The following is a 23,165-nucleotide window of genomic DNA, read 5'->3' as shown; positions in this document are numbered from 1 at the left end:
AAAATCAAGCACGTGGCGGCGTCACGCTTCGATTGAGTGGGGTTCAAAACACGCTGCGCCAAATACGTAAGCAACAAACGCCTTTTCATGAATCGCTAACTAACGTACACGCCTTTAGAGCAAACACGACGACGAAAAAAAACCCGAAAACGACGAACTAAATCAGGTTTACCCATTTGGGGTCCCGTGGTGTAGGCATGCACTTAGGGGGCAGCGCTCTCTGTCACGCGCAGGAGTAGATTGCATGGTGTGCCCGCTCACGAGTATAGATGATTTCCGACTGGTCAGGCTGGTTGGGCTGGTTAGGCTGGTTAGGCTGGTTTCCAACTGTGTTAATTGAGGGCGGGTTGGAGCTCGCGAGCGAGGGCTGGTGGCCTGACGTGTGCGTGGCAGAGAGTGTAGTGGGACAACACATCTAATGACCATCCCTTTGTACATCACTGCGTTAGTGTGCACGGGTCCTTTCCCTCTTGCATTAGGGTTTTAGTCGGTGGCTGCTAGTAGGTAGGGCGGTATAGAGGCTAGTAGGCTTGTAGTTTCCCTCGTACAATTAGCTAGCAGCCACCACGTGCTTTAGACCATTTTCAATGGATTTTTAGGTAATCTAGGTTGATTAGAATATAGGCATATTTAGGTCAATGGACTCTGAGGTAATTTAGGTTTCCACGTGTTTTTTAGAGAGGAGAGAGTTTTTCATTAGTTAGGTCAAATGATGGTAGTCGTTTTGATTCTGCACGTTGGCACCGCCCAATGACGTCCCCTAACACTCGGTGATATCAATCCACGAATTTATTGAAAGACATCAACATCAATACAGTAAGCTTAGAAAAGATGCAAGTCCTCACGCACAGACTCTAGGATTCATGCAAACGCTACCGCCTATTGTATTTCATTGGCGGATATACTGAGATATAATCAGATAATTGCTCTAGCAAAAGTCCCCTTGCGCTGGACTCCCCGACTTCCATATATCTCTCTCTAGAACCTCTCTACTTTCCTTCAAATTCGCTCAGAACTTCATCCAGACTGCTCACCAGCAAGTCCGCATTCTCTTCGCTGAAACACATGGGCGGTTTGAATTTGAGCACGTTCTCGAGAGGCCCTTCGACGCTCAGCAAAATGTTCCGACTCTTCATTTCAGAGACCACGGCGCTTGCCTCCTTTCTCGCTGGTTCCAGCGTTTCCCTGTCCGTAACCAATTCGATGCCCACCATGAGCCCAACGCCGCGAACGTCGCCAATGAGCTGGTGCTTTTCTTTCAACTTGCGAAGTTCGCCGAGCAAGTATTTGCCCAATTTGTGAGCGTGCTCTTGCAAGTTCTCGCGACGAATGACGTCGAGAACGGCCTGGGCAATGGTCGCCGAAACGGGATTTCCACCGTACTAGACAAAACAATGCCCAAAGGAAAGCTCGCGACATCCAACGTACAGTGTTGAAATAGGAGACTCCTCTGGAAGCGAACGCCTGCGCGATTTTCTCCGTCGTGACCACCGCCGCAACCGGATGCCCGTTTCCCATGGGCTTGCCAATAGTAACAATGTCAGGCACGACGCCTAAAGGCGAAAGATAGATAATCCCCCTCCCTCCCCGCAAACAAATTTTCGAACCTTGAACTTCGAATCCCCAAAAGTGAGAACCGACGCGCCCGAAGCCGACCTGGACTTCATCAGCAATGCAAACCCCTCCAACGTCGCGTACGTGTCTACCAAAAATCGCCCCCGAGTGAACGCGCCCCAAACGATGGACCTCCCCTCCCCCTCCCCAAACTCACTTATAGACATTTTCAAAGTATCCTCTCGGTGGAATGATTTGACCTCCGCAGCTGGGAACGCTCTCAGCGAGAAAAGCGCAGATCTGACGTCATTATTAGACATTTAGCGAGCGTTCCCGAGTGCAATAGATTTCCGTTACCCCTTTCCCTTTTTGCTGCAACTCGTCAATGACGTCCTTGACGGTTCCCGCGTACTGGACACCAGCGGTGTCCTTGTCCTTGAATTGGCCTCGATAGACATCGGGAGACGGAACCTAAGTAGACAAAGAGTGTCTGGGACTCCCAAAAAAAGAACCCCCACTATTTAAGTCTTTTACCACGTGGCAAAATGCTCCGGGACCGCCGCCGCCTGGCTGATCGTGCTTGTGAGAGCCAACTTCAATCAAGAGTTTCGAGTGTCCGTGGTATCCCCTTCAGAAAAAAACAACGTTATCTAGTTTCTATCATCATCATAGCCTTCACCCTTTCAGTGCGATAACGTCCTCCTGCTTTGTGTAGACCCTCGCAAGCCACAGGGCCAATTCGTTGGCTTCCGTCCTATACCCCGCATTCAAAAAAACAATCCCCCAGAGAGGACGATCCCCCCGGGGCTACCCGCTGTTCACAAAGAACATCCGGGTCAATTTCGACGGAAACGTCGTCAACAGATCGTCGGCGTAGTCGAGAACGGCGTCGTGGAGATAGCGACTGTTCGTATTCAGTGCGCCCATCTGACGTTGGCCGGCGAGAACGACGTCGGGATGACAATGCCCCACTAATAAATAATTGAATTATTTTTGAATAATCGAACACGCGGATGTGGATTGTTACCGTGGCAAACGTTGTTGATGCAATCAAGAACGGCGGTGCCGTTCTCTTGGTAGAGATATTGCATGTGGCCTCTGACTATTTTCAGCGGATTGTCGGCGAAAAACACGGGGCAATTCGGTCTGCCAAAACGGACAATGGCACAAGAGAACAAAACGCGCTCCCCCCGGAGCGCGCGCTTATACGGGAGGCCCGCCCCCCCAAAAATATTATGAAGTCTATTTTTCTAGACTAGGCACACGAGACTTTTTTCTTCTCCCGCCTTTAGTAAAACCACCTGCATCGAGAAAATGGGAAAACATGATTGAGATTGCGTTTTAGAACTGATGAGACAAGATACTGTAGTGATTGTGACGTCACGCGCGCGCGAGACCAATCGGCGTCGTTTCGGCAATTTGACCGACTTATTATTGTACACGAGACAAACTCGTGGCTTGCATACCCGAGTAGGCGGCGCCTTCTTCGTATCGTCTCCGCTTTGGGAACGGTCTCCAGGTGATGATAGGCGCCGTTTCTCAACAGGGGATCGGTTGCTTCGTCGACGAGCCAGAGCGATGGACTCGGTGCGCTGCAGTCGCTTTCGCCGCTGTCGTCGTCTTCGACGCTGATTCTGCGCGCCCATTTCGAGTCGCTAGGCACTCCCCTGTGTATGAAAACAAATAGAAATCGAATTAGGATAACCGGTTTTTTGGGGGACTCGAGTGCGTCAGGGATGGATGCTACGCAGCGTTTCTCTGCGATATTTCGGCGAGCCGCTGTGCACGGAGGGGCGTGGGCGACTGTAAAGGGGACGGGTTCTCTTACTCGAGGTTGTCGCGTTGTCTTTTCATCGCTCGCATGGTCATTCGAGAGCCAAACGTACGGTGACGGTAATCGTGAGTCGAATAAGCGCTTAGTCACTGTTGACGACCGCCAAACGGTACTGGTATCGCGGCAATCGTGCGTGGCCTTTTTTAGGGTGTTGCCTCACTATTGCGCGTGCCCGATATAGTTGCACGTGTTCACGTGAGACGAAGAAATCACCAGAGGTCGCAGAGGACTGGAATCACAAGCTCGACTAGAGCACGACCTGATCGTCGAGCCGCGCGACGTCCATGAAGGTAAGCTACGCCTCCACTTCACACGTTCCCCATTGTTCTATAGAATGTGTCATGCCCTTCGAAACGGCGAGGCTAGAGGGCTAAACCACAGATACTAGTATCCGTGCTTAAACTTATGCGCCGTCGAAAACATTTTTTGATTGCTTCGCGGTTGATAGACGGCGTTTAGGGCTGCTAAAGTGCTCGAACAGCTCGTCACCCCGCCCCCGAATTTTCGCTCTGTGTAATATATATACAGGGCTCTGACGTAGGGTAGAAACATACGGTACGTACCTATTATTTGAGGCTTTCAGGTAGGATTTTCGCGACTGAGTCCAACCGTGAGTCCCTGGTTTTGCTCAATTGGCTCAACTCGAATTTTTTTCTCCACAAACTCTTCCATTTGTCATTTTTTGCAGTCATTGATGGCATAACGGAAGAAGTGACGAAGAGGTAGACCGCGGTCCCAACGTCCTCAGCATGACGGGTCGGTCCATCTGCCGGACCGCGGGGATTTGCATCTTCATTCTATAGATGCAGTCTCCTAAACTGCTTGTATGCCTCCTGGATTATGAGGCCATAACGTCTAAACTGGTCTCGTCTCCTGGGCAGGCTTATATCAACTGCTGAAGCAGTTGTGCGGCCCCGAGAAGGAAAACTGCCCAATTTACACGGCGTGTATCTCCAAACGAGGCTACTGTGTTTATTGGTAGTCTCCCTAGGAGAATGAAGCCTAAAACAAAAATATGCTTGTTTGCCTATTGATTTTTATAGACAGCAGCAGGCATACATGCAGCAGAGACGGCAAGCGGCAAGCACAAGAAGATCGCGGTATGGTACTGTAGATTTCTTCTTTTTCAGTTTCACATTATTTTTCTTTAGGAGAGCGTCCTGGGCATGACGCCATAAACTGCTCCGGGGTCCTGAGCACGACCCCGTCACAAAAAACTGCTTTTCCGGGGTCCTGGGCAAGACCCCCAGCGCACAAAAACTGCCCGAACATAAGGGGAAACTATGTGCAATTTTTTTCATATTTTATTAAAAATAAAAAGTCTTTACCCTCTTATTTTTCGCCCTACCTAGCCTACCTACCCTACCTAAGTAACCTAGCTAACTAATCTACCTCACTACTAACGCGCGCGTGTCTGCGAAGAAAAATTGACTTTGAACGCACGGCAACGGGCCGCGCGTTGCAAAGTCCCGCGTGTGAATGTATTGTGCACCTACTAGAATACAAAATAGAAGTCCACTCTATAGTCTATTCTCTCTTCATCTCTATCATCCTGGCTGAGGTGCAGCCTCTTTAATCTCTTGACCTGAAGAAACGCTTCTCTTTGATCGAAGCTTGATTATTCACCAATGGCGCATACGGAGCAAAGGCAGCAGGCATTCAAATAGCCGGAGACATTGACGTCAGAGACCGTCGACGGTGTCTTCAAGGCGGCTTTGCGTTTGCGTTTGCGTTTGAATTGAGGAGTTTGACGCAGGATCGCTTGAAAAACAGATATTATTATTAGGATTTATTTTTTTAGAAGATACAGTAATACTTTTGGGAGGCCAATTTCTGCGCAATCCTTTTCAGACGTACAAGTAAGCATCCAAATCGATTTTATTTGAGCAGTATTCCAAATAACCTGAGGATCAAAAACAAATTGATACATAGGAAAGCACATATGGTACGTGAGATTAACAACCCGAGAGAAAACTATCACTCAAACTCATCCCAGATCCCCAGTGTACTGTACCTAAATCGGAAGCCACAATTGGCTCGTTCCAAACGCCGTGCAAATCTCCTCTCCATCCCAATCGGCTTTGGTGCCTTTATTGCCGTTGTCGCCATGGCGCCGAACCAGAAACGTTGACTGGCTCCGTTTTCTGCTGTTATCGGCTTCTGCACAATTTCTCTATAAACAAGACAGAAGTTCCCTGAAGATATCATTGGTAAATTTGTCAATTTATCGTTTTTCGAGCGACTCCTCCTCACGTGGCAAATCCTGAGTAGTTTCGTCGCAAAAGTCCCATAAGACGCGATGAAGCTAGTGAAAGCCTGTCGCTCGAGCGAAGGACAATGAATGCCTCGTCCATGTGGCAAACCTCAAGAGGGGCCCCTAGAGTTTTCTCCGACCGCGATCGTCCTTTTTCTTACCGTTAGCTTCTCATCTCATCGTCGTAGACGTACTTTTAGTTCGTGCGCGCTTCTGGGAGGGCTAGATCTGCAGAGAAAAAGTCGCTCGGATTCGAAGTGGAGCGCCAGATCGAGCTTCCGAGCGCACGAAACTCTCTTTACCTTTCGCTTTTCGTGCAACCAAAGTGTGCGCGAACGCAAGCGCGGTAGAAAATCGCCGTCAAAAGGAAAACGACGACGATAGAGACGAAGACGTCAAGACGGGCGTTCGCGTAAAAGAAAAGCGCGCTAACGGTCTGTACGCGCGAAAAAATAAGCGGCGAAGCAATGAAAGAAACGAAACGACTTACCTAAAAGGGTTTTCGTTCAGTCCGACCACGTTGTTTCCTCCATCTTGTCTCGATGTAGGCGCGAAATCTTGCATCATCTAAAGAAATCGTTATGCAATCAATCGGGTCAAACCGGTTTGATTTTTGCGCCTATTTGGGAGAGCCAATGAGCACGAGGGGCGGGCACGTAGCGGACCAATCAGAGCGTTGGGTGGGACCACGGTATAAAAGCGGAGCGCATCGCCGATTTCCTTCAGTTGCGGCCGAGGGTGGATGGGTCGCGGAGCAATCTGCGTCTCGTTCTTGAGTTGGACTGGCTCGGGGGAAGACAAAAGGCAAGTCCTGGGTTGTTGGATCAGCGTGGCCCACGGTTTATCCCGTGCCGGAGCCTGTAGGCAGGGCGAAGGGGGGCTTCGGCCTCGGTTTACGCACTGGGTATAAAGATCGCTAAAGTCTTATTGTTGCCAATAAGCACGACCACGCGCTAGGCTGAGTGTGGTACGGCTTAGAGGGGGTGTTCATAAATGGCCTGGTTGCCGGCACTTTTCTCACCCGAGAGGCACGATTAGACGGACGATGATCTGGCCCAGGAGACTTCGACTTGGGCATTGCACTGCCTTTCCTGTCGACTTCTACAAACAGCGGTCAGCCACTCTCCATCTCACAAGCCCCGGTTCTTCCCTGGAAGACATACCGAAGGGTTTGGTACCAGCGCACCGGGGGACTCGGTATTAGGGGCCGTTTTTCATCCAGGTGGGTACTGAATGGGGTGGCCGAGGACGTCGTGACTCGCCCGACATTTTTTGGAACGGGTGGTCATCGCTTTGCGGTGGCTGCCTTGAGCTACGAAGCGTCCGAACCTCCGCGCGGTGTAGCTCGGGTAACGCTAATACGGACGCAACAAAAAGGTACGTAAAACGATGATTTGACAGAGACTAACCTTCTTTTTTTTCAGGTGGAAACATAGCGAGAAGGGCTAAAGTAAAACGAAGATAAAAGACTGAAAAATCGAAGGCAGGACGATAGGGATTTTGTATGTAATAGGCGACTTTTTTTGTACATTTATTTCTAAATAAACGAAATCTCACTGTTGTAAAAAGTAAGCGACTCGAACTGCTGCTTCAAAGCGCGTCCGTTTCGTGCCTGCATGCACGAACGATCCGTCTTTCAGCAGCGCGCTAGCTGAATCGTCGACAAGAACGTCTGAAACGAAGGACAATTTGTAGGGACCCGTGCCTCTCGCTCGGCCGGGTCCGTAATCGCGCGCGCTCGTGAAATTCCCGTTCTTTCTATATCGCCTGTTCCAAAAAAAAGAATGCAACGGGGGTGGGAAACGGAGTACAAACGAAAAGAAAAAACAGTGTCTAATTTCTACAATAGGTTACTGCTAGTCGTCCTGTGCAAACAAAATAAATATCATAGGATACGTTATGCATATTGTTACTCACCCATTCATCATCGTCGACGCCTTCCATTTCATCCTGCGGAAGTGGCGCATCTTGTTCCTCCAGTTTGGTGGCAACAGCAGCAATCAGCTACAATTGAGAACTACTAAGACTTCCCAGATGAGGTACCTACGCATTCTCTCACTTCGTCCTTCTTCTCCTTGTTGGACTTGAATTGCGCGGCGTCTGAAGCGATTCCGTGCTTTTTTGCAGCCGGAGCCTCTTGAGGAGCTTCGCTCACTGAGACGACAGGTGCAACTACTTTCACAGGGCCCATTTCTGTCATTTCTTACGCAATTTCATTCCCTCCGGACGCAAGCTGATTCTCTTGAATTTACCGTTAGCCCCATCGAGCCACTTCTGAGCGGACAAAGCCGACTCCCACGTGACTCTCGTGTCAGGAAAGACGTCATCTTGGAAATATTGGGGCTGCAGAAAAAAAACCCCTTCCAACAAGGCAAAACAATTCTCCTGTCGAGCTCACCCTGGATCGAGGTATCTTGAATTGAATCGGCTCAACGGAAGCTTTGGTTAGGCGAAGAGCACGAGCGTACTCCACCTGACGAACGTCGCAGGCCGTTTTGGGTAAAAAAACCACACCCTAGATCGACCCAGAATTAGCATAGAGATCGAGGCAAAGTCTGTTCCCCGCTCCACACCTGTTGAGGCATTGCCGTCGTAAACGGGGCCACCTCTAAAAAGTGAGGCACTTCATCAGGCGAAACCTCAAACGCTTTGATGCTCGTTTCGCCCTGAAAGGTACAGATTCAAAAAAACGATTTTATTCACGATTCGTCTATTTACCTTGCCAGCTACAAATACGACCTTCGTATCGGGATCAAAGTACGGAATAAGGATGGCAGGCGACGAGTCCATAGCCAGCAAGTCGATAGGCCCAGCCGAAAGATTTTCTGCATTGTACAATATCAGCTGCCGAAGCGATTGCCTAAAGAAAAGCGAAACATAAGAGCCAGCAATTAATAACGAGTGTGTTATATAACCGATCAAAACCAGACACGAATAGAACACTGTCAGAGACCCAAACAATTCGGGCGCCTCTGCTACCGGAAGGCCCTGGTCCTTCCTGCGGTCAAAATGAGATAATCAAGTAAAAACAGACGATCGTCTATTTCGACCTGAATTGGTTCGACGTTTCGTCGCGGGTCATATATTCGTATCTTTTTGTCTTTGCTGACTGTAGCCAATTTGCTGCCGTCGGGGCTCCAAGCAAATGAGAATATCTAGAATTCTCTTTCTCTTTCTAAATGTAGACACGCGAAAATTCTGAAATAACCTCTTCCGTGTGGCCTTCGAGGGTAATTTTTTCCTCTCCGTCTGACGACAAATCCCATATTTTGATGGTGAAGTCAAAGGCGGCCGTCACTAAAATGTTCTCAGCCATGGGATGAAATTGAACCAAGTTGACCTTATCATAGTGACCTGACATTGAAAAAAATCTTATTCTTAGATAAGGTGATCGTCTTTTTTTCACTTGCCTCTTATCACTATTTCCGGCTCGTCCACTATTTCCGTCAATCCGCCCTGCGGAACGCGAAACAATTTGACTTTGGCATCGTCACCAGCTACAAAAATACGACTCAAATCAAAACACAGAGAAAGGAAATCGTTTCTTACCAACAGCGAGAACACAATTATCAAAAGGATTCATAGCGAAATCGAGCACGGGAGTGGAATTTTGCACAAAGGGAATATGAGAGGGCAATCGTCCGGGCTTATTCAACTTTTTTTAAATTAATAAACAGAATTAGGCATCTTGCAAGATAAAAGCCTCGCCTCTTACCTCAAGCACAGCAACCTGTCCTCCGGGACCAGCCAAAGGAAAAGCGACACGTTCACTGTTCACCTAGAAAAGACCTCTAGATAAAACGAACGAACACTAGAGTCGTCTTATACGTGAATTCCATTCGAGCTGCCCGGTACGTTCAACGCAAGTCCTCTCACGCCGTCGATGTGCGTACTGGGATGCATCACCGTGCCGACCGTGTGCCGAAACTTGGACACGCGAACGCCGGCGAACGGCTTCGCCGACGGTCGCGAGAACGACTCCGCGCTAAAACCACCAGAAGAAGAAGCAGGTGGCTGCTTCTTCTCCATCTTCTCCGGTGTGGGAGAAGCCACTTTTGGTGGCGGGGGAGACTTTTCTTTTGGCGGAGGAGGAGACGTTTCTTTTTGCGGTGGAGGAGACTTCGCTTTAGAGGTCGTAGAAATAGGTTTGACTTCCTTCGGGGCGTTTGCCGGATCCAAGCTGATTCTACTCACCTGAATACACAGTACGTTGCCTAGGCAACCAATGCGCCCATAAAAAAAGAATCGAACCTGCTTGTTTTCCCCCGAGAACCATTCACCGGCTGTCAGCGCCGGTTCCCCGGAAAACGCATCGGGAAAGAGATCGGCGTGAAATTCCCTATAGCTCTAAGAAAAACGCTGGGATATGACGACTTGTATGTATTCGCCGTACTTTTCTCGTCACTTGGTAGCTGATTGGTATGATGCTGCGCTGCGTGAGCTGAAGAAGACGTACCACCTCGCAGCCCATCACGACTAGGGCTCGTTTTGGCACGATCGCTATTCCCTTCGTCTCCTGCTCTCCTCTATAGAATTGACCTGAATATGAAATATAAAGATTTTCAAGTGTAGAAGGCTTTGTCCCCTTTCTACCTTCGACGAAATGAGGTGAGCTACTTATGTCAGTCAAATCGAGATATCTTATGGAGGAGTCGGCCTAAATATGTACAAATTGTTGATGCGCAAGTGCGCTTAGACTTTTCTACCCTGCCAGCCAAGAATAGCATCTTTGTATCTTCGTCGTAGAGAGGCATTAGTATCCTGAAAAAAATCCGCAATATATGCGGTCAAGTGTCTCGCGAGGCTTTTCTTTATGTCTGGATACCCGGTACTTGAGCCAGTACTTTGCATTGTAAGAGGACGTTCGAGTTTCCTGCAATCCCATATACCAAACTGGCGGTCTCTCGTCTAAATAACCCCCCAATTGGCTCCCAAGAGGAAGTACAGTATTACGTATTTTCGCACTTTACTGAATCCCGTTGTGACCATGTAGTCGCTATCACCCAGCCACAAGATTCGACTCTCTTTCACTCCATTGTGGCCGTCTGCCTCTGCCGTACAAGGCGACGTCGAACGCGGATCAAAAATCCGAATCTTTTTATCCTAATAAAAGAAATCGGTCTCAGAGAGAATAAATAAAAATATTAATTAATTAAGCAAAACCTTGGAAACAGATGCCAGCTGAGTTCCGTCGCTCTTCCAAGAAACGGCATAGACGATGTCACTGTGGTCCTCCAGAGCTAAAACAGGCAAGAATAACATAATTTCTTTCTTGTGTACTTATTTATTTGTACATAGTCTGTCCGAGCCACTCTCAACGTCCCACAGCTTCACAATCGACCCAGACGAAGAAGTTAAAATCTGGAAAAAAAAAGTCATACAAAATCGGCGGCGCGATTTCTCCCATTCCACGAACCTGATTCGCTGTCGGATGAAAACAAAGAGACTCGATTTTTCTCTACAAAGAATTTAATTAATTAAAAAAGTCATATTCGAAAACCTGAAAACCGACGTCGTGGCCCGTCAAAGTCGACTCCGGACTTTGCTTCAAATCACTAGGGTCAGAAATTCGCCAAAGTTTTATCTAAATCAAATCGATTCGCTCCCTAAATAAAGAAAAACTAAAAAGCGATTTACGATACCGATGCGTCGTCGCCGCCCGTGGCGAGAAGACCGTCGTCGAAAGGCGAAAAGGTCATGTCGGTCGTTTGACCTGTTCAAACGGCTTCGATTGAGCGAGAGAGAGAGGCGAAGGACCCCCTTACCGGCGTGCGCGTGCACGAGAGGAAATCGATCGCGTCTGCCCCCTTCTTCGAGTGGAAGAACGGCTACCGAACTTCCTATCGAGTCGGTCAGCGATCCGATCGAATATCTATTGCCTCTTTTACCTGCTGGATCGCTGAGGAACGCTTTGAAGAGGCAATTCGCTGCAATGGGGCTGCCGCTCCCAATCGAGCCGACGTTGACGCCGGATAGGCAGTTCTTGACGATCGGACGCGATCAATAGGACATTTAAATCATCTTGCGACTCCTACTTCTCGTTTCGCCGCCTTGGGGACGGCGTTCTTGTACTTCGAAGCCCGAAAGCGACCGGCCATATTGGTTGAGTCACGTGGTCACTGAGAAGTCCAAAAATTATAATCGCAATATTAAACTCTTTTACTTTTCCTACTGCTTTATCACGGCAACAACGAATTTACGTGTTAGGCTTGCTATGATCGGCGTGAGCGGAGCTTGGGAAGCTGCGCTGAGTCATTTGGACATTTTTGAACAGCGATACAGGCACATTCATATTCAAAATTCCCACTTGCTGCAGCTGCTGCGGCTGCTGCTGCAAAGGCGACGATACCAGTCTCACTGTGGGTGACTGCGGAACAAACGCCGCCGCCGCCGGAGGAGGAGGAGGAGGAGGAAGAGGAGGAAGTGACGCTGGTTGAGACGACGATGAAGAAATGAAAATCGACGGCGGAGATAACGAAGAGTTCGACGACGGTGCCGGCTGAGACGAACTCGGCGGCAACGAGTACGAATGCTGAGAGAGAGCACTTCCCAAAGACACATTCAGCTTCAAAGGCTCCATAGCCAGCAACGGCTGAAGGGAGAAGAAAACCTAAGGAGTCTCCGTCTACAGTTTCGTTCGCCGTTTTTACCTTAGTAAGAGGAGGAGGTGGCTTGGGCTTGGGCTGCATTGGCGGATCCTTTTTCTTCTTGACTTTAAGTCTACACGCATTGTAGAAAAAAATCGTTATTTCTTTTTCTGATGAAGTACTTACTGGGTGAACGAATCGTGCGCTTTTCTGCTGACTTCATATAAAATCCTATATAAAAAATATTGGCTAGAATAATAAACGAAACAAGCGCGTTACTTTGAATTCATCCAGCCACTCGGCCACAGCACTTTCACCTCGTCTTTCAAAAAGCTCTAAAAAACAAAGGAGCAATCGTTTACGAGTTTGGAGTTGCATGATATTACTCACCAGTATTTGAGCGGGAGGATCAATTAGATGTTTATTGATTTCTCGTATGGCTTGTATCTTGGCACTAACCAGATTGCAGAGTCTGTCTTTGAGCTCCTCAGTCCATACAAACCGTTTCAGAGGCTAAATAAGTGAAATTCCGAATGCTATATCCTCCAAAATAGACGACCACTTTCTTACCACAGTACCGTTGTCTCCACCGTCGTCTGATAAATCGTCTTCGATAAATTTTTCTTGTGATTCGAGTCTATGAACGATTTTTATCATGGACTATTTACTTACTACTGCTACTTTGTTATTACAATGTTTTTCTTCTCTCCTCAAGTTTTCCCACTTGCTCTAACATACAAGTTTCAATACCAAGTTTCAACTTTTCCAATGGCTCTTTCATCAGCTCTTTCTACAAAAGATCATTTAAAATCCATCCGTTGAATGACAAAGAACTTACGTGTTCGGCTGACAAAAGGTCTTTTAGACGCTTCAAAAGCGTTCCTTTCGTAGCAGGCAAAAACGACGTCAAATAATCATAAACCCTCTATATAAAATATATATATATACCAGACTGCTATTTCTATATAATACTAACCGTCTGATACTTCTTTGGCTTCAGAGCCATTGTCTGTCTACCAATTCTAGAAATAACAGAGCGCTTTACGAGAGAGAAAAAGAGGGAAGAGGGAACACGTGGAATAATAATAATCACTTTATTAGACGTGAATTGTAGCAGGACTGGAAATGCTTGGGTGGCTGTTTGCTCATGGCATTATCCTTCAGAACGTCCTACGATAGAAAGAGATGAACACGGGGAATTATCCAAGATTGCCAATCTTTATGTACCTGCTTCCATTCTTCTATTTCCGTTTTTAAATACTCAGGAAAATCTTGTGGCCAGTCTTCTAAGATTGTGGGAGTGGCCACAGCCGTCTGTGTCGCCGCCGCCGCCGCCGCCGCCGGAGGAGCGGTTTTGTCCGAATCAGGACGATCCTTGATAACCCTAGCAGAAAGAAAAATCAGAAAGAGAACTTTCATTTTTTAAAATCGCACATTTTCTTGACTTTAGCGACGACGGGAAGAGAAGTCGGCGTCCCTTGCCTGTTCACAATTTTCGCCCTCTTCTGTTTCGGCTCAAATTTGCCATCTTTTGTCTTTTTCGTCTTGGGTGGCTTCAATTTGAACAGCTACACAGAAAGAAACTCAATGAAGCCAATATTGACAATATTCATTATCACTACCCTTGGCGCCTTTTTCTTCTGAAAATCGCCATCGTCGTCGTCATCGCAACCTCTGATCACGTGACAATAAGAACCTTCTCCCCATTCGCCGAATCTAACTAATTTACCCATTAGATTCGGTTTCGGTTTTCTTCTGATTCTCGCTGAAATACAATTCGCCCGAATTGACGTAGAAACCGCCGTGTTGCGGTTCCAAGTGAAACGGAACAAAATCGTCGTGCTAATTAATTAGTTATTATTTTTTGGTTATTTTTCTCGAAATCGTCGTTTACCGCTTCCGAATTGTCCACGAAGGGATCGGTTTCGTCGTATCCCGAGCCGACGTCGATGTAATCTTCGTCGTGAACGCGTCGTTTCGACGCGCTTTCACCTCCGCTTCCCTATCGGGTGCGAATACCCCCAAAGGGGGTCCCGTTTTTCTCGCGTCGAAATCGCGCTCAAGTGTCGACATACGTATTTGGCTTCCATTTGCGCGGCAATCTGCTCGATTTCGCGTCGTTCGTCGTCGTCGCGTTTTCGATTCGAATCGGCGCTATTCGACGTCCATTTCGCGCGTTCGGCGCTTTTCGCCTGCAAGCGGAGAAATTTCGTCGCGTAGACGATCGTTCGCGAAAGTTGCCTCGCCTTCTCGAACAATTCGGCGTAGGAGAATTCGGGAAAGTCGACGTCGGTCGTCTGCTCGAGCTCCAATGTGAAGCGTATTGTTCGCATTGGCGCAGAGGCCGTTTTGCTCTTTGAAACGTTGAGACGGGGCGAATCCATCATGGCCGCCAACGCATTCCCCAACGTGCAACCCTAGCGTGACGCGTGGAAACAAGGCTAAATGCCAGCGAATCGGAGCGCGTTCTCGGCGGCTCATGATTTTGGCGAAATCTCAATGACGCTTAGCGCACACTATCTATCTTCGCTGCACGTGAGGTCGGCACGTGAGGACAACGTAAGCCCGTGTAGCGCTGCACTAAAATGCTTCTTCTCTAAACCCAGAAGGTCCCTTGTCATCATCATCATCATTAGCCAGTTGACCTATGTGCCAAAAAAACGACGAAAGATCAAAAAGAAACGTAGCGCCACTCCCCTGTTTCCCCAGAAAAGCGTCGTTTCGACTTTCCCACTGTAAAAATCAAACTCGCCAATGCCCACATAAAAGGATCAAAATACCACGTGATTTCCACCGACTAATCTACCAATAAAACACAAAGAGAGCGAGAGACAAAGCAAGATTTAAAAAGAAAAATTGTCAAATCCTTACTAATAGTACACGCCTGCACTGGCACCACTACCCCCCACGCTGCCACCACCCGGACTCGCGACGTCACCACCACCACCACCACTACCACCGCGAGCATACCTGTTATAGGGCGTTTCGAGTGTGATAGTCAATTTTTTATTGTGCTGATGCAACGACGTCGTCTGATAATGCCTCACCAAGTCGCGCAGCGTACTGAAACTGCAACTGCCCTCCGTGAAACCGAACCAGCCGTCTTCGCACAGAACCTTGATATGATTCACCTGCCCCTGAAACGATATAACGAGCGTATACTGATGCCGATCGCTCGGCGACGCATTCGGTCGCGGTCGAACGAGAAACGTCCCGTCCGAACAGCTCGACAGACATCGATTCGACTGCTCGCGATCCATCTCGATCAGCCAATCGGCGTCCTCTTCGTCGCGCAAAATCTCCTGCGTCGTTCCGTAGATGTCGTAATAGACGTCTTCCAATTGCGTCGTCTCCTCCTCCTCCTCGGGCGGCGGCACGTAGCTCGCTCGTCGCTGCTTCATCATCCGATCCTCCATCTGTATATCCTTGTCGGCTTTTCTCAACGCGAAGAGACGTCGTTTGATGATGTCGGGCGTGACGCGATAGTCGCCGAGATCCATCATAATCTGCGCCTTCAAATCGGTCTTCTCCATCACGCGCAACTTGAGCTCCTCCGTCTCCGTCGTCAAGCCGTCGCGATCGAACTCGAGCGTGCGCATTTGACTCTCGATCGTCGCGAGCGCTTCCATCGCCGAGCGCTTGCGCTCGCTTATCAGACGCAGATTCATCACGAGCTCGTGCATCAAATCGGACATGACGTGAACGCGATTGTTCTGCAACGTCGACTCCTGCTCGTCGAGCGTATTCACGACGATCCGATACGTCGCCGCGCGTCGATTCATATTCGTCAAATCGTCGCCGAGTCGACTCAAATTGTCCACCTTGCGATGATACTCCTTATTGAGCCGATCGCACTCGTCCGTGCACTGACGAAGATCCTGCATCAATTCCTCGACCTCCTGCTGATTAATCGGCTCCAGTTCGTTGAGCGACGTCCGAGGCTGCGGACGTTCCTTCGCGAAACACAGACTAATATCCAAACTCGCGTTGTGTTCGGCGAGCGAACGATGCCGATAGAAGTCGACGAGTTCGACGACGGAACGAAACGGAAGCGGCTCGGAGAAGCCGTACATGCCGTTGCGATGGTGAATTTGTACGCGTCGCGTGATGCCGTCCTTTTTGACGGAGAGCGTGTAATTGCCCGGCGTGCGCGAATTGTCGCGCACGAGAAAGGCGCCGTCCGGTTCCGATTCGAGCATTTCGCGCGCTTCGTCGCTCGTGATCGTCTTCCAATACCACGGCACGGCGTCGATGTTCGACGATGGGGGCGTGGTCGGCGACGGGATGGGCATCGTGGTCGGCGACGGCGCGTTGCTATAGCGCGAGTGGGAGTTGCGTTGCACGGTGACGTATTCCGAGTCGAACGACGCCCTTTGCTGTAGTTGTGGAGGTTCGCGGCCCGTAGCGTGGACATACGGGGCTGCCGAATCGAAACTGTCCACGCGACGACCTCGCGGCGGACCGCGCGGCGGTAATGGAGGAAGCGGAGGCGGTTGCTGCTGCTCTTCTTTGGCGTAGGTCTGGTGAAAGAGGCCGACGCTGCCGTTTCGGGTGTGACCGCGGAGCCAGCCGTCTGGATCCGGTTGCGCCGATTCCGCGTAGAGATAATCGCCCTCGTTGAAGCTCAGTTCGTTCGCCGTTCGACCTTGGAACGTGTAGAGAGCGCGGTAGACGCGATAGCCGTCCGCCATCACGCGACGGGAGAAAATCTCACAAGGGGGCGATCGCGTCGCCCGGATGCGGATGCCCGTATCAGATTGGGACTTTTCTCTTTGCGTAATGCCACGTGCGCTTTTGAATGAATGAATTACCATCCTTTTCCTTTCTTTTTCTTCTTTGCCGGCTGCTTCTTTCGAGCCTGTCCAGCTCCTCTCACAGACGACGATCCTGATGCTTGTGGACTGGGAACTTGAGCTGTCAACTGTGACGGCTTCTTCGCTGAAGGCGATCCCTTTGAAAAATCCACACTGTAAAATAAAAAATAAATATAGAACGTAGACTTTGACGTTGTCACTATTTACTCAGACGTAGCTGGCATAGCCCCTTGAGAACCTTTTCCTAAAATCAGGGGTTATATCTCCCATGTAAGAAAAAATCAGCAGAAGCATTCGTACCAATAGCCGCTGCGGCTGCTGCCGATCTGCCCTTTTTTCTGTAATAAGAACGCTCTCGGCGAGGCAGCCACCTTTCGGGGTCGGGATCGACGCTTGAGTCATAGTTTTTAGGAAGTTTTCCTATAGGAAAACATTTCTTATTGCTCTAGAGAGGAGAAACGTGAATAAAGCTACCTTTCTTCTTCTTTTTCTTCTTTTTCTTTTGACTGAGTAAGCTTTGCCTAAAGCGGTCCACATTGAGTCAAAAGAAACGCGTCGAGATTTGAACTTTGACTGTACTCCTGTTTTGATTCGGTGGCCACGGGTCGCCTCAAGTGCCTCACGCCAATGGGAGCCTTTTCCAAAGCGTCCACGTCAATCGATTGGCGAGACGACAGCGGCGGCAAATCAGCGCTAAGCCTAAGAACAGAAAACAAACACCTAGTAATTTTCCCGTCGTGACATGACTCAGTTTATTACGCTTCTGCCTGTTTCGTGTCAAATTGAGAATAAGCAGCAATCAACTTCGCCAAAACGTGGATATCTTTCGGCTTTTCTCTGTAGACCATATAGACTCGAGAGCAAACAAAAAGTCCCCAATTTACCGTCTCAGTTCTTCCAAAGCGGCCGCAGCTTCTTCCGACAAACCGTGCTTGATATTGAAAGCGGCGAGATGCTGCAATAAGGTAACCAAATAATTGGGCAACGAAGACGCCTATAAAAATACCAAAAATAGCGCATTATAAATAAAAGAGTGAAGGTGCAGCGGCTACTTTTTGGCTTCTCCAGTGCGCCACCGCTTCCGTCAAGACGCCGCCAGCCGACGCAGTGTCGCGCAGTCGACTATAGAGCTGAACAAGGCATGACACCTAGCACCGCAATCATTCGCGCATATATACATTGAAGCGGTTTTCTACTCACCGTCCCCGGCTTATGTTGAAGTTCTCGAATGCCCTTCAAAACGTCGCACGCCTCTTTGATTTGTCCTGATTGGAATCAGGTATTTTGTCACGTGGATTGTCTACTTATAGATATAGATATATATATATACCTTTCGCGATGTGTATTTGTGCCAGTGTGAGCTGCACGCGAACGGCGCGATCCCCATGCTGATTCGCATAGCTCTAATTACGAAATAGGATAAAAGCATTACTGTGAGAAGAGGCCGGTGCGCGGTACTTGAAGTAGATTCGCTGCTTCAGTCACTTTTTTGTCTTTGTGTAGCTGAGCCGCTTGTATGAGACATCGGAGCTCCGAATTGGAATCGAGACTCGTAACGAGTTTTGCGAGCTGGTCACTCTACACGCCAATCATTTCCAAGCCAAAAAACTCATATTTTTTTAACCTGATTGGTGTATAAAAGCAGGAGGCAACGATTGAGAAACACCGCGCTTCTTTGTCTAGCGTTTAGCTTCTGATTCAGCTGTTTGCTGAGTAGCGCTTTTGCTTTCTTAGTAGAATCAAACAAGTCTCTATCCTACAGCCGAACAAAAATCAATAAATCCATAACAACCAATAATTCTTTTCAAAAAACCTTGTTTAGACAGATAACGTTATTTGAAGCGACAGCGACCAGAGACGCGTCATCAGGTCTAAAAAGCTGCTTAGAAAACGAGCAACGCTGTCGTTTTCTATATCCTACTTTGTTTTCAATACTTGCCCATAGAGTTTAGCTGCTTTGCTGGTCTGTCCCAGTTGCTGGTAAGCGTAGGCGCTCTGAACTCTAAAAAATAAATTATATATGATTATAATGAATATTTTCAATTTAGCGCACTTTATCGCTCCGAGTTCATCCTCAATTTCTTCATCAGCTACATCCTATATAAATGAAACTATAGAGCGATTTTTCTTTAGTAAAATTATCTCTCTAACGGGATCTTCCTGCAAAGCTTTGCGGCATAGATCTAAAGAGGATTCCATTATCTTTGGCTTGGTGCTGCAAAGGCAATCACCTTCAGCCATCTGTGACATTTCTAGTGCACTTTCACACTGGTTCTGATTGAGTAGAAGGCACGCTTTGTTGAAGCACAGTTCGTACGTAGTTGAACGAAGTTGAGAAGCGGAAAATTGACCGGTCGGTTTTGCATAGCAAGCACTCGCTAAAACGGCTGCCAAATTCGACTCCCTTTCGTTATCGTACTCATCCTAGAGAAACAGAAAACAGGAGAAGATCAGCAAAATTTTATAAAAAGAGCACGCTAAATCACCTGAGAATGTTTGACTAAGTTCTGATACAGCGAAAGACTGGCGTCATGTTCTTCGAGACGATAAAGCTACAAAAAATAATTAATTAATTAATTAATTAAAAATTTAGAAACGGATGTTTCAATTTATTATTATTATTCATACTGACCACTTGGCAGAGAAGCTCGTCGCGAGCGAGCGACTTAGACGAACGCGCCGATTCCAGCAGAGATCGCGCCTCCGTCAAATTACTGAGTCGATAGTGACAGTACGCCTTTATCAGGTCCAAGGATTCGCTGGATGGGGGGAAAAGGCAAGAATGAGACGATCGAATCTGATTTTGTGCGGGGGGACCTCATTTTCGGATGCTCCGATATCGATTTCAGCGCTTCTCTGAATTTTGACTCGTGCACTAGGCACACGGTTTTGCAATGGAATGCCGCGGCTTCGTCCGGGGATTGTCGTAGGACTGCGTAAGTGCATTTGAAGGTGACTCCTTTTTCTGTCTGTTGCGCTTCGACTTACTTTGCGTCGCTATTTTGAAGCCCGTGGCGTAGTCGCCATTTTTTCCGTACGCGTCTAACCGTGAGTAAAGCTGCGCTACGGTTGGTCCTTCCGCGGAAGTCATTTCGATATCCACATAGACAGTGACGACAGAAATGCAGGTTTTGACGTTGAACCAGAGCACTCCTTCGGGGACAAGAGCACGCTAAAACCGATGACGTATCGACCGCGCCCACAACACCGCGAGAAAAATGAGCGACGAAAATCGAGCTGTGTCGTCGATCTCCTCCGTCGACACAGCCGAATGGGAAAAGGTCGACGAAAACGAGTGCTACGCGGCGGACGAAGCCCAGAAACTGGCGACACGCTTGAAACGCGACGATCTAATCCGGCGATGGCGTCGAATCGTCGACGTCGTCTCGGCGGGAAGCCGCCGAGGCGAAGCGATCGTCCGCGACACCGAACAGCTTCTCCGATCGCTAGCCGAAAACGAAAAACTCGTCGCCGGCTGGGAAAAAGGCAAAGCGACGAGTCGACGCGCACTCGATCGAATTCAAACGGAAAACGACGACGATTGGGTCGAATCGATTCGCCAAAGCGACGAAATCAAAGAAACGGTGGACATACTAGGAGACTTTCGCCAGGAAGAGTCCTACATCGCTCTATTGACGCAAGGACGCAAACTCTTCGACAATCCGTCGTCGCTAGGCGACGACGAAGAGAGTCTCGTCGACGCCATGTCGATATTGCGTCGACTCGAGGAGAGCGAAACGTTCGCTCGACTCAAATCGCACGCGAAAGTCGTTCTCGAAAAATTCTGCGACGCGGAGACGATGGCGAGCGGAATGCGCGTCTACGATGACGTCAAAGCGAGTCGCGAGTTGAAGGAAATCGTATCGGGCGGAAAACGACTCGTGACGAATATTGCCAAAGGGGAGGAAGAAGATTTGGGAGTTGCCATAGAGACGATGGTAGATTTGGGCGAAGAGCTCGTGAAACACGTGAGACGTTCCGACGCCGGTGCCGTTCTCATCGAAAAGGGAAAGGAGACGGTGCAGAAATTCGCGAATTCGACCGACGAAATATCCCAATTGCTTTGCGAGAACGAGGAATTCATCGACGAATTGAAAGCGGCCGTCGTGCCGTGGATTCGCGATCGGCTTCTCGCCGTCGAATTGCCGATTGTGCGCGGCATTCGAAAGTCGAAAATCGGCGAAATCGACTACGAATTGAAGTCGATGCGCCTGCACGGTCTCGACATTCCGACGCCGCCGCGCGACGCCGTCACGCTTCGATGGAAAACGAATACGTTGACAATCGAAATCAGAAACGTCGAAGCGTCGATGCGAGATTTCGAGTGGTCCTATCGCAAGCTCGCCTTTCCCCATTGGAAAGACGACGGGCTCGCCGACGTCGACGTTTTCGGGGGCACGTGCGCCGCCGTCGTCCAGGTGACGACCGACGTCGATATCTTGGACTTGTCCGTGAAATTCGAGACGCTTCGCTTGAGAACGCACGGCACGAAGGCGAGTTGGCTTTACAATTTGATTATTTCGTGGTTTCGGAAGAGCATCGAGAAGGCGTTGCACGAGAGCGCGAATCAAGCGCTGGAACGGCACGCTCTGTCGCTAAGCGACGTCATTAATAACGTGATAAAGAAATATCTTCCGAAAATCGCCGCTAAATTGACTCGAGCGGCGACGGAGAGCGAGAGCGAAGAGAAAACGTGAAATTTTTCGAGCCTAAGGTTGCGTTCTTACATTGTAGTTGCCACAGCTTTGTAGTTGTTTCGATTCATGCTCTTTCTGACTGTCATACTGACAATTGACTTCGTTGGCGTGCTCTTCGGAATCGCCGGCGGTTGAAAGATTTTCGGTCTCGTGCCTCCGTCGTCCGATTTGCGCTTAGGGGGATTCTTCACGTAGGGATCGCTGGAGTGCTCCGGGTAGGGATCGAACGTTCCTGCCTTCATACCTCCACTCTAGAATAAAAAGACTATTTATCCTATTTTTTTTTGTTTTGCTTTCTCCTAACGTACTGCTTTGGCTGGTGAACTTGGCTTGAATGGTTTGAGCTCTTCTTTCGTCTTTTTCTCTTCTTTGAAAGGTGGGACAGCTAGGCGAGAGGGTCCCGTGTTTTCGAGTGATTTCGTTTCCTATCTTACGTTTATCTGTCTTATATGGATTGGCGTCGAAACAGTCGGCTGGATGTACGTTCAATTTGAACGCGGCGCCTTTCATTTTTTTCTTATGAGCCTCCACTTCTTTCTAAGTACGAGATTCTATCATGTGAGAAAGTATCAGACCGTGTGTTTTTTTTAAAACCTGTTTCAGTTCCTTAGTCAAATCATACGGTTCGGACGCGTATTTCTGACTGGGGCCAATAGTAACACCAATGTATCTGAGAGAAGCCTTTGAAAAAAAAGGCCCCGAACCCCAAACAGAACACTTACCCGGATCCCGTGCCTTTTTTAGGGGGATTATTGACGAAATTTTTTCCTGGAGATTTGTAGGGTTTCTTGTCAGCTGTGACCGGACTGAACGCCTTTATGGGACCCCCAAGGGTTCCAAAGTGGCTCCCAACGCCAGACCTAGAAGTTATTGTATCTAGTTTTTTTGCCACGCCGACTTTAGGTCTTTTTACATCAGTTTCGTTCCGCTGGTTGGAACGAAGGCTTTGCCCACGTTTTTCTTCGCCTCCTCGATCCTTTTTTGACGTCGTCGTTTAATCGGATCCGAGTACGCTTCGCCCTAGTTCACTATGTGTTGTTTTCTTTCGAGGAATCGTTTCGTTTTACCTCCATCACGCGATCGAATGTTTTAGTGAAGTATCCCGCTTGCGTGGCATTGCGCGACTTGCTGCCGTCGACGACCATCGGTTTTCGATCCTTATCGCCGCCTGCGTTTGGTCGAATAGGCTCTGCGAGAGCGAGTTTTGACGCTGGAATCGAGCGAAAGCGTTTTTCCACGCGTTCAATCTTACTTAGACTATTGGGCGGCTTGTAGGGATCGCCAATCGTCGTGTAGCCCATTTCGCTAAAGAGCCCGACGCGATCCATGTCAGATTTCTCGTTTTTCGCCATTCTTTGTTTCAGAGTCGATACGGGGATCTGCCGTCGGCACGACAACGAGTAGAAAAGAAGGCCCGTACTGAAA

The 23,165-nt window shown here is 48.7% G+C and overlaps 7 protein-coding genes and 2 long non-coding RNA genes across 11 annotated transcripts; 2 read left to right on the top strand and 7 right to left on the bottom strand.

Moving 5' to 3' along the window:
* Window positions 1-774: 774 nt before the first annotated feature.
* On the bottom strand, window positions 775-3,553 carry LOC136197652 (ethanolamine-phosphate phospho-lyase-like). Of its 3 annotated transcripts, XM_065987477.1 has the most exons (11): window positions 3,383-3,551; window positions 3,021-3,221; window positions 2,582-2,700; window positions 2,366-2,525; window positions 2,234-2,308; window positions 2,089-2,182; window positions 1,912-2,025; window positions 1,772-1,854; window positions 1,608-1,702; window positions 1,429-1,553; window positions 775-1,382 (listed from the first exon to the last, which is right to left on the bottom strand). In XM_065987477.1, the coding sequence occupies exons 1-11, from the start codon at window positions 3,421-3,423 to the stop codon at window positions 990-992; spliced, it is 1,500 nt and encodes a 499-aa protein (XP_065843549.1). In that variant the 5' UTR covers window positions 3,424-3,551; the 3' UTR covers window positions 775-989. The 3 variants fall into 3 exon arrangements, with proteins under 3 accessions (XP_065843549.1, XP_065843541.1, XP_065843557.1); XM_065987469.1 differs by having other exon boundaries at window positions 1,429-1,702; window positions 3,383-3,553; XM_065987485.1 differs by lacking the exon at window positions 3,383-3,551 and having other exon boundaries at window positions 1,429-1,702; window positions 2,582-2,855; window positions 3,021-3,156.
* LOC136197688 (uncharacterized) lies at window positions 3,003-4,723 on the top strand. The gene is made up of 2 exons (XR_010672567.1): window positions 3,003-3,678; window positions 4,077-4,723. It is a non-coding gene; the product is annotated as an uncharacterized lncRNA (long non-coding RNA).
* LOC136197681 (uncharacterized) lies at window positions 4,716-6,055 on the bottom strand. Its single transcript, XR_010672564.1, has 6 exons — window positions 5,945-6,055; window positions 5,804-5,870; window positions 5,642-5,751; window positions 5,403-5,583; window positions 5,205-5,291; window positions 4,716-5,149 (listed from the first exon to the last, which is right to left on the bottom strand). It is a non-coding gene; the product is annotated as an uncharacterized lncRNA (long non-coding RNA).
* A 1,333-nt stretch (window positions 6,056-7,388) lies between these two features.
* On the bottom strand, window positions 7,389-11,775 carry LOC136185721 (coronin-7-like). The gene is made up of 28 exons (XM_065972905.1): window positions 11,678-11,775; window positions 11,531-11,624; window positions 11,408-11,482; window positions 11,285-11,355; window positions 11,155-11,226; window positions 11,059-11,100; window positions 10,937-11,003; window positions 10,806-10,882; window positions 10,608-10,745; window positions 10,468-10,550; window positions 10,349-10,403; window positions 10,236-10,299; window positions 10,036-10,181; window positions 9,894-9,989; window positions 9,471-9,836; window positions 9,358-9,420; window positions 9,192-9,297; window positions 9,053-9,139; window positions 8,851-8,996; window positions 8,693-8,797; window positions 8,558-8,640; window positions 8,361-8,502; window positions 8,216-8,308; window positions 8,041-8,157; window positions 7,850-7,985; window positions 7,702-7,796; window positions 7,560-7,646; window positions 7,389-7,507 (listed from the first exon to the last, which is right to left on the bottom strand). Exons 1-28 carry the CDS (start codon window positions 11,738-11,740, stop codon window positions 7,499-7,501), a joined length of 2,778 nt encoding a protein of 925 aa, XP_065828977.1. The 5' UTR covers window positions 11,741-11,775; the 3' UTR covers window positions 7,389-7,498.
* Window positions 11,759-14,723, bottom strand: LOC136185731 (ubinuclein-2-like). Its single transcript, XM_065972916.1, has 17 exons — window positions 14,476-14,723; window positions 14,305-14,421; window positions 14,124-14,231; window positions 13,959-14,071; window positions 13,852-13,903; window positions 13,664-13,797; window positions 13,457-13,613; window positions 13,323-13,399; window positions 13,206-13,251; window positions 13,068-13,154; window positions 12,922-13,019; window positions 12,800-12,866; window positions 12,620-12,742; window positions 12,509-12,564; window positions 12,416-12,460; window positions 12,293-12,362; window positions 11,759-12,234 (listed from the first exon to the last, which is right to left on the bottom strand). The coding sequence occupies exons 1-17, from the start codon at window positions 14,614-14,616 to the stop codon at window positions 11,839-11,841; spliced, it is 1,887 nt and encodes a 628-aa protein (XP_065828988.1). The 5' UTR covers window positions 14,617-14,723; the 3' UTR covers window positions 11,759-11,838.
* A 185-nt stretch (window positions 14,724-14,908) lies between these two features.
* Window positions 14,909-16,976, bottom strand: LOC136199752 (phosphatidylinositol 3-kinase regulatory subunit gamma-like). The gene has a single exon (XM_065990047.1). It carries the CDS (start codon window positions 16,918-16,920, stop codon window positions 15,100-15,102), a length of 1,821 nt encoding a protein of 606 aa, XP_065846119.1. The 5' UTR covers window positions 16,921-16,976; the 3' UTR covers window positions 14,909-15,099.
* Window positions 16,977-16,981: 5 nt separating this feature from the next.
* LOC136199751 (signal recognition particle subunit SRP72-like) lies at window positions 16,982-20,200 on the bottom strand. Its single transcript, XM_065990046.1, has 21 exons — window positions 20,032-20,200; window positions 19,861-19,975; window positions 19,676-19,802; window positions 19,530-19,595; window positions 19,275-19,467; window positions 19,195-19,226; window positions 19,097-19,140; window positions 18,965-19,045; window positions 18,857-18,914; window positions 18,668-18,799; window positions 18,502-18,621; window positions 18,374-18,446; window positions 18,244-18,308; window positions 18,096-18,191; window positions 17,928-18,037; window positions 17,803-17,880; window positions 17,623-17,742; window positions 17,518-17,564; window positions 17,344-17,463; window positions 17,251-17,287; window positions 16,982-17,196 (listed from the first exon to the last, which is right to left on the bottom strand). The coding sequence occupies exons 1-21, from the start codon at window positions 20,132-20,134 to the stop codon at window positions 17,037-17,039; spliced, it is 1,977 nt and encodes a 658-aa protein (XP_065846118.1). The 5' UTR covers window positions 20,135-20,200; the 3' UTR covers window positions 16,982-17,036.
* A 26-nt stretch (window positions 20,201-20,226) lies between these two features.
* LOC136199753 (uncharacterized) lies at window positions 20,227-22,098 on the top strand. The gene has a single exon (XM_065990048.1). It carries the CDS (start codon window positions 20,262-20,264, stop codon window positions 21,738-21,740), a length of 1,479 nt encoding a protein of 492 aa, XP_065846120.1. The 5' UTR covers window positions 20,227-20,261; the 3' UTR covers window positions 21,741-22,098.
* LOC136199755 (cilia-and flagella-associated protein 96-like) lies at window positions 21,656-23,141 on the bottom strand. The gene is made up of 8 exons (XM_065990050.1): window positions 22,993-23,141; window positions 22,808-22,929; window positions 22,654-22,760; window positions 22,463-22,600; window positions 22,335-22,410; window positions 22,175-22,277; window positions 22,049-22,125; window positions 21,656-21,991 (listed from the first exon to the last, which is right to left on the bottom strand). The coding sequence occupies exons 1-8, from the start codon at window positions 23,090-23,092 to the stop codon at window positions 21,767-21,769; spliced, it is 948 nt and encodes a 315-aa protein (XP_065846122.1). The 5' UTR covers window positions 23,093-23,141; the 3' UTR covers window positions 21,656-21,766.
* Window positions 23,142-23,165: the final 24 nt, after the last annotated feature.

This window comes from Oscarella lobularis, chromosome 1, assembly GCF_947507565.1.
Source record: "Oscarella lobularis chromosome 1, ooOscLobu1.1, whole genome shotgun sequence".
In the NCBI taxonomy this organism is placed as follows: Eukaryota; Metazoa; Porifera; class Homoscleromorpha; order Homosclerophorida; family Oscarellidae; genus Oscarella; species Oscarella lobularis.
Note: the sequence above shows the minus strand (reverse complement) of the source record. Positions and strands in the feature narration are given on the sequence as shown.

Coding starts and splice junctions, on each gene's coding strand:
- LOC136199753 (XM_065990048.1), top strand. CDS start 20,262: ATGAGCGACGAAAATCGAGCTGTGTCGTCGATCTCCTCCGTCGACACA.
- LOC136197652 (XM_065987469.1), bottom strand. CDS start 3,423: ATGACCATGCGAGCGATGAAAAGACAACGCGACAACCTCGA. Junction 2,026..2,088: donor CCGGAGCATTTTGCCACGTG/GTAAAAGACTTA, acceptor TTGTCTACTTAG/GTTCCGTCTCCCGATGTCTA. Junction 1,383..1,428: donor GAGTCTCCTATTTCAACACT/GTACGTTGGATG, acceptor TGTTTTGTCTAG/TACGGTGGAAATCCCGTTTC.
- LOC136199752 (XM_065990047.1), bottom strand. CDS start 16,920: ATGGCGGACGGCTATCGCGTCTACCGCGCTCTCTACACGTTCCAAGGT.
- LOC136185731 (XM_065972916.1), bottom strand. CDS start 14,616: ATGATGGATTCGCCCCGTCTCAACGTTTCAAAGAGCAAAACGGCCTCT. Junction 14,072..14,123: donor TCGTGGACAATTCGGAAGCG/GTAAACGACGAT, acceptor CTAATTAATTAG/CACGACGATTTTGTTCCGTT. Junction 12,363..12,415: donor GCGCACGATTCGTTCACCCA/GTAAGTACTTCA, acceptor CAATGCGTGTAG/ACTTAAAGTCAAGAAGAAAA.
- LOC136185721 (XM_065972905.1), bottom strand. CDS start 11,740: ATGGCCGGTCGCTTTCGGGCTTCGAAGTACAAGAACGCCGTCCCCAAG. Junction 10,404..10,467: donor AGTACTGGCTCAAGTACCGG/GTATCCAGACAT, acceptor GATTTTTTTCAG/GATACTAATGCCTCTCTACG. Junction 9,837..9,893: donor TCTCGGGGGAAAACAAGCAG/GTTCGATTCTTT, acceptor CTGTGTATTCAG/GTGAGTAGAATCAGCTTGGA.
- LOC136199755 (XM_065990050.1), bottom strand. CDS start 23,092: ATGGCGAAAAACGAGAAATCTGACATGGATCGCGTCGGGCTCTTTAGC. Junction 22,761..22,807: donor CATTCGATCGCGTGATGGAG/GTAAAACGAAAC, acceptor ATAGTGAACTAG/GGCGAAGCGTACTCGGATCC. Junction 22,278..22,334: donor TGACTAAGGAACTGAAACAG/GTTTTAAAAAAA, acceptor TCTCGTACTTAG/AAAGAAGTGGAGGCTCATAA.
- LOC136199751 (XM_065990046.1), bottom strand. CDS start 20,134: ATGACTTCCGCGGAAGGACCAACCGTAGCGCAGCTTTACTCACGGTTA. Junction 19,227..19,274: donor AATGTCACAGATGGCTGAAG/GTGATTGCCTTT, acceptor AATCCTCTTTAG/ATCTATGCCGCAAAGCTTTG. Junction 17,743..17,802: donor GACACGAAACAGGCAGAAGC/GTAATAAACTGA, acceptor TTCTGTTCTTAG/GCTTAGCGCTGATTTGCCGC.